Source organism: Acipenser ruthenus, chromosome 2 (assembly GCF_902713425.1).
Source record: "Acipenser ruthenus chromosome 2, fAciRut3.2 maternal haplotype, whole genome shotgun sequence".
Lineage (NCBI taxonomy): Eukaryota > Metazoa > Chordata > Actinopteri > Acipenseriformes > Acipenseridae > Acipenser > Acipenser ruthenus.
In genome coordinates this window covers 82,321,295-82,334,641 of record NC_081190.1, presented here as the reverse complement: position 1 = coordinate 82,334,641, position 13,347 = coordinate 82,321,295, and the positions used below count along the sequence as shown (strand labels likewise).

General features: G+C 35.2%; 1 protein-coding gene across 3 annotated transcripts in view; it reads left to right on the top strand.

The window, feature by feature from the left end:
• LOC117409420 (follistatin-related protein 5-like) overlaps window positions 1-13,347 on the top strand; it is a 256,417-nt gene that overhangs the window by 196,787 nt on the left and 46,283 nt on the right. For 2 of the 3 annotated variants that reach the window (XM_034908687.2, XM_034908681.2), the window contains exons 10-12: window positions 366-500; window positions 9,973-9,999; window positions 10,511-10,629. In XM_034908687.2, the coding sequence (XP_034764578.1) occupies window positions 366-500; window positions 9,973-9,999; window positions 10,511-10,629 (281 nt within the window). The remainder of the gene's footprint in view (window positions 1-365; window positions 501-9,972; window positions 10,000-10,510; window positions 10,630-13,347) is intronic. The other variant, XM_034015436.3, reaches the window with a different exon arrangement.

The following is a 13,347-nucleotide window of genomic DNA, read 5'->3' as shown; positions in this document are numbered from 1 at the left end:
CATGTTAGCTACTAGCAATACAGTAGAACTTGGCGTAGGGCTCAAATGTATGAAACAGACGCTAGAGGCTAAAAGTAAGATATCCACAATTTAAGGTTGACACAGATCAATGTGGTTATTGCACTGCAATTATTTTTAAAGTAAAATACATTTTTTAGCTTTACAAAATTACATGTAAGTTTAACCTCCTTAGCCCTTTCTCATATCATTTAGACCAGGTGTACAGAACTGAAAGCTTGGGACACACTGTCGTTGCATTTCTTTGAGTCTTGGTGCAAGTTTCAAATCCCAACTTTTATTTTTTGACAGCAGAAAAGAGCAGAACTGTTGACCCAATTGATCTTGTGCTTTTTTCATGCTTCTAGCAAATGGAACTGAAGTACACATAAGCAATGTGCGTTATGAAGATACAGGAGCATATACATGTATTGCAAAGAATGAAGCTGGAGTGGATGAAGACATCTCATCTCTATTCGTTGAGGATTCTGCCAGAAAAACACGTATGTTTAAAAAAAAATAATCATTGGAATGTATTTATTCTTTTTAATACAGTATCCCCTGACATGATACCAACAGTAGTTGTGTTTGTTTTCCAATCTGGAGTTAATTTGTTCATATTATGAGACCTTTCCTGAATAGAGAAGGTCTTGTTAGAATAATACTGTCTACCATTGTGCCAGATGGTCCATATGAGAAGAAAAAGAAAAACAGAAGAGAAACAGAAAAGCTCTAGTGTCAGGTTCCACAGAACAGTTTAACTGCAGTGCATATGCCAGTTCTTGTGAAAACAGCTTTTTTTCTAACAACTGCTGTTCACAAACAACTGATTTCTGATTTCTGATTACTACAGAGTAGTTTGCATCCAGTAATAAAGACTGCAGAAGAAACCAGCGTGGGTTTAGGACAAGCCCATCAGGAAAAATAGTCAGATACCAGCCTAGCAGGAGTCCCTCTATGCAGCACAGAAAACTGTTTTTCAAGCCTATGGCAGAGCAGTTTAAAATGATTACATAATCCTTATACACATTCATAGGATAATAATAATTGAATTGTGTACATTGTTAGATGTACAAGATAAGGATTCTCTCACACACACGCACTGTACCTTGACAGAAGGAACAGAACCCCGGGCCACGCCCCCTTTTGTACGCCCCGTCCCGTCCCCATTAGTCAGCGAGGGCAACCGCCGTCAGCCAATGCGTGATTGCCACTGCGCTTCCCGACCGGGTCTGTGACGTTGCGCACCGCGGCTCTGCCTGCTCCTCCTCCCCAGTGCCCTCACCGGTCGGAAGGGAGATCTAAAACAAGAATTCACTCTCTCTTTGTCACACTGGGGTGATGTGGTGTATTGTTTGCCATTTAGTATTCTGTTTGTTTAGGTACCTCTACAGCATGATTTCTGTCAGAATGGCAAAAATAAATGGATCTCTGAATATTCTAGTAGAAGTAGTCACTAAGCATCTCCATATGCCATACAATATTTTATCTAGGTTATTCTTATTTATTTATTGTATTATCACCTACTGTATATAATTTTTTCAATTCACTGATATTAGAGAGGGAATTCCCTGAGGAAGTGTGGGTGTTACAAAGCATGTTTATTTTCCAACTTTCAGTGGCCACCTCTTGATATGACAAACATTAGCCAGCCTACAGTAGCAGCGTTTCACCTGTTTCAATGAGTAATTCGAACCGAAACATTACAGCTTATCTGCTAGTATCACACATGACCAAACAGCTTGTGTTTTCTTATTTTTTATTATTTGTCTACTGCTAATGATAGAAAATAAAGATGAAAAAGTGATCTTACTAAAGCCCGGTACACACTGCCTGATGGGAATTGCATCGCAAAATATTACACATGTTTAAACATTGCCCAATGTGACTGAAAAATTGTGTCGCAATTGATCGCATCAGGCAGTGTGTACCGGGCTTAAGACACCACATCTTGTGGTATCTTAGTAAGCCAACGTTCCCTTGCAGAAAAAAAAATTGTTAGATTTTATTGAAGAACCTGGGCTAGCCACTGTGGATTGAGAACAGTGAGACAAGACTGATCAAGAGAGAACAGGCACAGTGTAACAGATGTATACTGATCAAAATGGTCTGCTTTGACACGTATTAGCACATAAAGGGATGATTCTTATATAGGCTGACTGACTGTGTACTACTGGGGTGTATATAACTTCCAGTGACGTCATCTATCTGCCTAAAAATTAAAGCCAGCCTTATTTATTAAGATTGTCCCTAAGTCATTGGTATGCCAAGAGACAGCAACCACTGAAGTGGTCTGTCAATTCTTTAATATAAAGAGGGTATATAAATCCTGTCAAACCCCCTCCCCAGAATATTGTCTGACATGTGCATACGTGTCTAGGGGCAGTGTTGAAAACATAATAAGCCTTTTCAATGCCATTAAAGAGCTCTACTTCAAGCATTGTGCATTCTGCCTTATGTCGCAGGATGGTTGGATAGCAAGTAGCTACGTGATCTCTGAGCTGTTCACTCGACAGCTTCGTAGTCTATACGAGCTGCTGAGAACCTCTGCAGCCTATAACCCAAGAAGGAAAAACTAAAAGCTTTTCGACTAAGATTAATAGGCCACATTGTTCCAGTGTTGCTTTATGTTTCTTTAATGGAATCTGCCTGTCACATCTATTGCTTTATAATACCTATTTACCTAATTTTGTAGGAGCTAATTTATGGTGTCATTCCATTTTTAGGCAAGAAGGGGTAAAATATTACAATGCCCGCTGAGCCAAATGAGCTGATAATTATTATTCAATAAAGTTAAACTCTTCAATCTCACTTTCTTTTAAAAAGGTGATGGGGGGGGGGGGGGGGCACTCACAGCAGAGACAGCATCCTCTTAGCATCTATAAAAACATCAGTTGGAACAAAAAAATGTAATTTTTACATTAACTAAAATGTGTACTTTCTTCATATAAATGGCCAATACTTAGCAATAGGATTTGCAAGCAAATGGAAGGTGAATAGCAATAGGGCTCCAAGGGAATACGTTTTCCACAATTTAGACTTATTGCTATGCTAGACTCTAGGGGTAAAGCGTGAGGAGAGGCTGATTTTGAAATCCATATAGACATGAAAGGTAATCTTATCTTCTGTTTTCCTGCAACTTTGGTGGCTAGAGGCTAAACAGCACTGTATAGTGTGTCTGTCTCCTACTGAGTCAGATCTGTAGAATGAATAACTAAGAGTGGAACCTCAAGACAATGAGTTTTGCAGTGAGGTAGGATTTATATACTTGTGGCACGTCAACCCAATAGTTCTCACTGTTTCTCTGATATAAACAGTCACATATTGGTTATTTATGTGATATATTATATAATAATATAATATATCACATAAATTATATAATAAAACAGAAAAAAAGAACAGGCTTCTTGATTTCATTAAATATGTTTTGGAACAGGAAATTGCTGATATAAGTTTTAATAAATGTATTTAACAGCATACATATGTAATAGAGTAAGAATTTTTCTCTGAGAATGTTTGGCATGCATGCTTCATTCATTAGGACTCATCTGTGCACCAAGCGGAACAACAGGTTAATGTACTCATTTATCAATCAGTGTAAATCCTGACAGCCTGCAGCAGACACCTGCAAATTATAGTGCATTAACTTCCAAATGCAGAGTGTTGGTGGTGCAGGAAGCAATACACTTGTGATGGGGAAAGGCGGTTAAGGGAGAAAATCTTGTACCATATTTCATTATCAAAAGTATGTTTTTACTTTACTGTGGAATTTCTCATTATTACCTGTACATGGTGGACATTTTGTAGCAAGGTAAATAAAAAATGAAATACGTACAGTGGATTTCAGTTTTAAATGACAGTTTTGTTTTACACATTATGTATTTGTACATGTCACAATATGTATAGTAACCTGACAGTACTTGGACACTTGTACCGTCTTTCCTATGCTGTCTTCCACAACTAAATCATTATGGTCACGTGCATATTCTTCTGGGGTTTTTGTTTATGCAATTTTTTGTACATTTCGCCCCAAATTTGCAATTCTGTTTTAAAATCCACGAGCGTGTAAATCAGGACTTCTCAAACTCGCTCCTGGGGACCCCCTGTGGCTGCTGGTTTTCATTCCAACCAAGCTTTCAATTACTATACCCTTAATTGAACTGATAATTTGCTTAACCTTTTAGGGTCTGTCAATGTTAAATGCAGCATGGGCGGTCTTAACGGGATACAATTCAGTTACAATTACAAAACACCAACGTCAACAAATGTTTCTTCTTTAACACAGTCAGTCTTATACAAATGCACACAAAAAAAAAACAGAGTGCAACACCTAATTGATAGCTCTCATCAGTCAACAATTCATGCCTTTTTTAGATAATGACACAAACTGTTTTGTTCCAGTTAATGATACAAAACATATTTGTCAAGTGGTAAACTATATGTATTTTTTTAAATGCAAAGAATTACTAAATGCACAGTATAAAACACTGCTCTTTAATTCACTGTTAGTTTTCTTTCTTTTTTTCTCGCACTCATAATGAGCTCTCACAGGCAAAAGTGAAACCCGGTTGATGTCATGACCCGCTTATCATGGATTATGCCTGCACGGCAATTATTATATAAAGCTGGTTCATCTGTACTTGTTGAATGTGATGATACTTTTATGCCTCGCTATGGTACTGGAATCTTCATATGATAGATAGGTACGCAGAATAACATAAAACTAAATTCAAAAGTAGCATACATTTTTATTTTAAATGCTTCATTGCGTTATGACTAATTTATTTAGAAAAATTGCACTTCTGCGATCAGCTTTAGAACAAGTGTGATAGATGTGACGGTGGATACGTAGGCAATCCTCTGGAATAAGCCACTTCGCATGTGTAAGTAGATCCAAATATGGAGAGCACAAAGAGACCTAGCTTCTTCATGGTCACGTAGTTCTCCGGACGTATATAGGCAGATCAGAATTATTCCAGATTTGCTTTAATTAATTCAGTTTTCGGGAAGCACTTGCTTCACATGGGATGAGAAATCACCATCGGGGATGATTTAAAATTATTATTATTTATTTATTTATTTCTTAGCAGACGCCCTTATCCAGGGCGACTTACAAGATATCACATTACACATTATTTCACATACAATTACCCATTTATACAGTTGGGTTTTTACTGGAGCAATCTAGGTAAAGTACCTTGCTCAAGGGTACAACAGCAGTGTCCCCCACTGGGGATTGAACCCACAACCCTCCGGTCAAGAGTCCAGAGCCCTAACCACTACTCCACACGGACAAAACTGATTAAGTATTCAGAACAAATCAATGCTAGATATAAGTCAGGAAGGAGGGACATTGCCCAACTGCACTGAGAAAGTGTTGTTTATTTTTTTATTTTTTTGTAAGTTATTTTATTTATTCTTTTCACAGGGAAAGGGGTCAAGTCAATGTGAATTGAGTAACTATTTCCAGTGTTTTCTTCCTGTATTTAATGGATATGCACCAATTTCATTTTTTTTTTTTTTTTTGTATTGTGGGTGTTTTATCAGCTAATTATGCTGAGATAAGCATAGTAATATTAGTATTGAGAGTTGAAAGTTTCTTACTTCGTCTTAACTCGATAATGTTGAATAGTAATGGAACTGGTCAGATATTTGATTCCACAGAACAAAGATGTGTGTCTGTTTGATAATGTTATACTCTGGTGTCATTTCCAGTTCAGCATCCACCACCCATGACTAGTTATTGGCTATTTTAATGTTGCCATGGGAACATACCATGGGAGATACCTTGTTGGGTGGGAAGAACACACTTTTTAAATCTCCACAAAGTCTCATAAATGTTTAATCATAACTTTTATTCAAAATTTTTAGTTCCCTGTGTAAATGATCTGCAATGTGGTACTACATTTTATTGTACAGTACAGCTCCTTACCTTTCTGAATATTCCTGAATACATTTATCTGCAACTATGGTCAAAAGCTTTGCATCACCTAGACTTTATGAACATCGCTACCGGACTCTTTTTTACCTTAAAGGACTGTGTAGTTCTTGAGTTGACAGCAGAAATAGAGTATTGTTTTTTATAACCCAGAAAGAATATTTATTCTGACGAAGGAAGGGAACATTGCTGATTTTCTTCTCAGGAAAAGGGCCATAACTGACAACTTTGAGGAAGGCTAGATCTTAGTACCGATTGTTACTTTCACAAAAAAAAAACTTTTCATCTGAAATTTATATTCAATCTCTGTCCAACAGCCAACAGCCAGAATGTTGATTATTCAAGTCTGGGTTCTGTTTATACTTATTTCCTCCATGTTAAACACAAAAATGTAATTTACCATAAAGAAGTGGATGTAGTTGTTATCAGTATGGCTGTTTCTCTTTTTTCTCATTTACATTTGTGTGTCAATTGGATACCTTTTATCAGCAGAATGGCCTGGTGCCAGGAGCTCAGCATCCACTGGCCAAGGAAGCTCTTCCAGCAGCACATTCAAAACAGTCCATCACGAGTATTCAAACAAATCAAATATGAATAACCTTATTGCAACACAGAAGTTCTATGTTATATTAAACCAATCTGCCAGTTTGTTGTCTGGGTTAAAGTACAGTTGTGCCACCCAGGATGAACCTGCAGCTGAACTGGCATAACAAGTAAATTAAGGTACAGTATATGGGTTTTGACATAAGCTTTAATCGCACTCCAGCAAAGAACAACACGATACTGCAAAGTGATGAATCACCAAATCACTGGACAAATGTGTTTTGTATCATATTATAATTACCATATCTTAGATGTTAAATTTCTAGTTGAATTTGTTCTATTCATGTTGAGGAAGACGAGGGGGTGATGTTGAAGTCTACACTTTTGTCTGTCACTTTTACATGCAAATGTTTCTAAAACATATTAAAAATAACTGTCTGCAGTGGATCAAGGATGCTTGCATTGTATAAAAAGGAGATAATGTGCTTTGTATATAAAAAACTTTATATAACACTCTCAAGGTCACTTCAGCCACACAGATATAAACAGTTTTTGATTAAATAAATACAAATGAAAACATCAAAAATAACCATATGCATAGTAAATACAAACATACAACTATGTTATTATACAATTTAAATATACTACACAACTGTACATGTAGTTTATGTGCATCAGGTGTTTGAAATTGATGATCAGTGATATACACACATTTAAAAAAGCAAATCAGAGGAAACAGTTCATGTTAAACTATTCTGAAATAGCAGATTGTGTCATTTATGCAATGATCTTTAATACAAATGGTAACGTTGGAAAAAACTACTTAACATTTTCTTTGATTCATTACACAGAAGTTCACTTAAATGAGCCACTTGAGTCAGCCCTTTTGTTACTGCTTTAAAGACTTTTCAAAATTTGAATGTACTTGTACTGTAAATATTTTATTCACCCCCTTACAGTATTCAATCTGTAAACAAAACTCATCTTTGAAGACTTGGGCAGGATTTTCCCTTTCACTTCTTCATTAAACGCTATACAGGCAGTCCTCGCACGTACAACACAATTGGTTCCTGAAAGTCGCGTTGTAAGTCGAAGCGTCTTAAGTCGAAGCACATTTTCCCATAGGAACAATGTTATAAATTTGGATTATGTTCCTGACTCTGGCCAGATAATATATTTTTACAAAAATGACCCATTATATTGTACTCTAGCAAATATTTATTTAACTGTTAATTTCGGGGCGTCAGATATTGTTAAGGGCAAATCAATTCTAAAAAAAAAAAAGTTACATGCATTAAAAAAAAAACAACGCTAAGTGACTAAGTCAGGGCGACCACGACAGGTACTGCGGTTCAGACACCGAGTATGCGCACATGACGCATGGTTCATGTCTCGCCGTGTAAATGCCGTGTCGATATCCTAAAGTCAAAGCAGAGTAATAATGCAAAAGAGTTGTAAGTGCCGTTTGTCGTAAGTTGAGGAGAGTCTGTATATATATATATATATATATATATATATATATATATATATATATATATATATATAATTTGAACCTTTAGGGATTGTTAGGAAAGGTGTGATTATTGTATCATTTTTGACCTTACTAAACTAAATAAGTCAAGTAAATAGGGCCCAATATGCCTGTTACCTAAATAAATTGTATTTAAAAGTGTTGGGTGTAAAGGAATTCATAGGCTGTAAAGACATTATCTTCTGAATGGTCTCAGATACAAAGGCAGTTAGCTAGGAAGGCAGAAGGGCCCTTTTCTTATCTAAATAGGCTTGCTAAGGGTGTTTCTAAGGAGAGGGGACTTATCAAGGAATGTATGGGCTGGGTTTGAGGGTGTAGTATATATATATATATATATATATATATATATATATATATATATATATAGTAGCACAGTTGGAAAAGGGAGAAGAGGAGCTGACATCGCCAACTGCGGAGCTAGCGGTAAATGGGAGTATTACCTATTATCTGTCACTCTGTATTAGGGCTAGTTCATACTCTAGTAGTAGTGATTTTCTCTATATAATCTTTTACTTGTATGTTAATAAAACCTGATTACTGTTACTTGAAATGGTGCTTACCCTATCAGTGTCTCAAGAAATATTAAGGAAACAGTAGACCTTGTTTTCTTACACATGATTTGATAGAGATGTAAAAGCTGAAAGGGACAGCTGCTTTATGAAATCAGCCCTATATGCAGGTATCTGAAGGATAAGGACATTTTTGGAGCGAGATTTAACAGTTGATCCCTGAAGAATTTTAAATTAAAGCTGCATCCACACTGGACAGAGCGATCATTATCATTATTTGTAGTAATTGTACAGTTGTAGTCGTAGTATTTTTTTTTTATCGTGGTACCAGTAGTCGTAGTAGTCTGATTTGAAGCCCGGTACATCTCCAGTGTTTCTTTACAAATTCCTTCTTTGATCCTTTTTTTTTATTAACTTTTTTAAGTATTTTAAAGTGCATTATTATTATTATTATTATTATTATTATTATTATTATTATTATTATTATTATTACTATTATTATTATTATTATTATTATTATTATTATTATTAGTAGTCGTAGTAGTCGTAGTAGTAGTAAAATCTGTGTTATGCGCAGGTCACCACTTATCCTTGTATTATTTACTTTTATTTACTGTAGTTTCTCCTTTTAAAATAGTCCAGTGAACTTGACAGAAAATGCTTTATAAATATGGCTCATACTCTTCAAAACTATGTATGAGCTTGATAATGTTGGGATGTGTCACACAGAATACAAACATATTGCTGGCTTTGTTTTACAACTTCTAGAATAGTAGGACCTCAATAATATTTTTATTTGTTTGGTGAATCTCCACAAATCTTCGATGTATGCATATGTAAAGACCTTCTTCTTGTCACGGATTTGTGCCACAGAACAATATAGTGAACAAAACTTTTTGTGTCATTTTTAAAAGCCAGCAAAAGTCACATTTTTCATTTAAATACTGGATATGCAGACTGCATGTATGGTCCGGTTTATTTTTGCTTATTAATAAACCAATTTTTATGCAACTTGCATAATTGGAAAGAAAATGTCTCGGTGCTGCTAAATGCACCACCTGCAAGCCACCCAGGCATTGTCTTTCTTCTGGATGTCTTTGTAGTTGTTCAATTTGCAATCATATAATAATGTATACTGCTGCACCTCATAAATTAACTTTGTCATTCATGATTAACTTGTATTGAGGCGTGTATTTGACGTGTGTCAAGGGTGGTAACCTGGCTTCTGATTGGTCAGTTTCATTCCTAGTCGCTCACTGCTGGTGTGGATACTCCCATTTGACTGCAGTGACTTCTAAATTATTTGCTCGCATCCAGTGTGGATGCAGCTTAAAGTTACTGCGTGTGATTTTTTTAACCAGCTATTTATTGATTTATCACATGTCTTAATCATAATTACATATTTTTCCCTTTTTTAAATTTTTTTTTTCTTTTTGTTTTTGTTCTTGCTTCAGTTGCAAACATACTGTGGCGAGAAGAAGGTACTCAAGTACTTTTTTATGTTACAGTTGTAAATGTCCGATTTATAAATGTCATCTGTATTCCTGTTGTCTTAATTGTTCTGTAAAGTATTTTCCCCTACAAATTCTCAAAAAATGTTGCTATAGAATTGTCACAAACAGAAATTTACACAATTATATGATGATTTGTGGCAAGGAGAGGTGTCATGTTACATTGCTATATACATTGGTACATACTGTACATCCAATGTATTGTCCCAGTTACCAAATGCTGTTTATGCTTTCAGTTCTTACTTCATTATGCTTTTACTCTGGGGACTTCTCCTGTTTGTATACCAAATGCAATTGCTGCTACAGTACATCTTTATTGCCAATTGCAAGCCAGGTTCTTTACAGGCAGGGACATGCCTGAAACAGCCAACACTACACTGGGAATTGTTGTGTAAATATTTTGTTGTTGTAATGTTTCTTCAAACATTTGCTGTGCATTAAGTTGTAAATATTATTTTCGTAACACTTTGTTTCTCCGTAGGTCTAGGGGTTGGAAATATGTTCTATGCATTCTATGAGGATGGAATTAAGGTCATCCAGCCTGTGGAATGTGAAATTCAGAGACATATAAAGCCAAGTGAAAAACTACTAGGATTCCAGGTAAAGGATTCCTTGTATACAAACTTAACAAGAGCTCTGTTTCAAGTACAGTACACTGTTGCATTGGAACATTAGTCAAGCCAAAGATTCAATGGCAACATTTACAATGTAAATAGAGGTAGCACACTATGATTATCGCTCTATTATTCCTGAAAACTGGTCATTATGTTGTTTTTTTTGTTTTTTTTTTGTTTTGTTTTTTTAATATCTCCAAGGGTGGTTAAATGTAATTGTTAAATGTTTCTATTAAGATTCCCTCATAGCACAAAATGGACTCCGTAATGGACTATTCTAAAGTTGTGACAACATGCTACCGCGACTACTAATTAAATGGAGTTTATTTTTTTAAACTATGTAATTTAATACCTGCTTTGTTTTATCACAATCGTCTCACTGTAACGTGAACTTCATAACAATATGTCCAGAAAAGATGTACAATTCTTAACTTCAAATCAATACATTTTTTTAAAGAATGGTTATATCTACTGCACTATAATTATTATGAGGAGTATTTTTGTATGAAAATAATTTTCAACAGCAGGATTTGATACTATGATTGAGTATTTTGTTGATTGACCTAAACTGAGAGCTCATCTCGTTGCTGAGATTTCAGTGATTTATCAGCCGTAGTCTGGAGGTATGTATATCAACTTGTATATTGCATTTATAATTTATATGTCTAAACAATTGACAGTATAAACAGATTAACCTGTTTTGAAATCAAATCACAAATGCATTTAGGAAAAAATGATTTCCCAGGTAGCAGCCTTCCGATTCTTATTGCTTCTCTATTTTTCTCTTTATAATACAAGCAAGGTAAAGATTGCATTTGTGGACCTGGCATGTCAAGCTAAATATAACACATAAGACAGCTTGAAGATGAATTCACCTGTTAAGCCTCAAATGCTGAGTGTGTATTAAAAGGTGTATATGCCGTGTGGTTCAAAAAATAAATAAAGAATATATATACTGTACAAAGAAAATATTTAATTGTACTTTAATTTTTTAATGTACAGAAAAAAAGGTTTTATTTAATATTTGTATGTGTTTTATAATCTTATAGCTGTTATAACTAGATAATTCCAAATTCTCCTCCAAAGATAATTTGCATTGATAAAATATGACAATTTAATTTACAAGGGATTCTCAGACATACTCTGTAACAAAGTTTATATTCACTCCAGTATAATTGTATGCAAAGTAATGTATACAAGTGTACTGTAGTAAAAAGAAAAAATATTTTTGTTCAGAGACTGAATATTTTGTCACTACAAGTACCATCACAGCTTGCTCGTTACTATTCTTTTACTGGTTTTCACCTCTGAAAATTATATAAGCATTTATATACACGTGTGTGTGTGTGTGTGTGTGTGTGTGTGTGTGTGTAGTGTAATGGAGCCTTCTCTGCTTTGATTCGTTTGCACCCTTCAAATAGCAGACCCAGACACAAGGACTGCAAGTTTAACACACTTTCGTGCACTTTTAATAAACATACTGTAACAAAACAATTAAACAAGCAAAAGCCTAACTCCTCCAAGGAGTGTTATCTAAACTTTCACAATTCCTAACTACAGAACCAGACGGCCAAGCTGTTTGCCGGTTATAAAATACCCTTGTTCTCAAATACAAGATTTACATAATACATCCAGGTTTACACACAGTACCTTTAAAGTTTACTTCCAGGCTTCTCACAGAGACAGACCAACTCTTTTTTACCTATTTATATACCTGCCTGCTTATCAAAGGCAGGTGTCCCTCATTAAATTAGAGCCAGGTGAAACTCATCCTAGCTCACTCCTGTGGCATTCTGGGGGATGTATATATCCAGCCCCCAACTTTTTTTCTCTCTCCTCCCCCTACGCTGCCACAATATATATATTTATATATAGTCGGCATGCCGTACAGTTAACTTATTGAGGACAACAAAATCCTGTCCAACCTAAAAAGTTGGATACTCTTTTTAAAGCCCCTTTATTCTTGTATTGAATAGTTAGGCTGTAATCCAAACAGCAGTACTCCCAGAGAAGAATCACGTTTGAAAATGTTATACTTTTCCTGTTACTTCTTGTCCAGTAGTGCTTGTTTTATCTGGAGAACAGTAATTATTGAACAACAAAGTTGAAAAATGTTGTCCTAAATGTTCACTTTACACTCTTACTCCTTTTGAGTTTATTAAAGAGGGTGCACTGTACGTAATTGGGCATAAGCACAGCCAATTGGGCATTGATAAATGTTCTTCCAATTACATGAATTTCCACTTAAATTTCAGCACTTAATTTCTTTGTGTAATTCTGGTGCCTCACAGCTTTATGGCATCCATTTTGTGTATTGCCTAAAATAGAAGAACTAAACTCTTTATCTATGACTGTAAAACGTAACTTTCAGCAACAACTCGAACATGTACAGAGACCAAAAGAGATCCCCAAAGTAAAACAAGACCAATAAAATGTTACTGCCACATTGTGAGACTGATATAGTTATGTTGATATTTCCCAATTTCAAAGGTGCATTCATCAAACACTTTGTAACACAACAGAAATAGCACTTTCTATAATGGATGATGTACTGCACTTAGTAAATTAGACATATTATTTATTATTTTTTACGTCTAGGAGAACTGACATTAAAATTACACTGTATTGTGTTTGAAATTAAGCAGGCAACTTTGTAATTCTGGGAGGTATATGGCTTATTGACTAGGATATGTTAGATAACAAC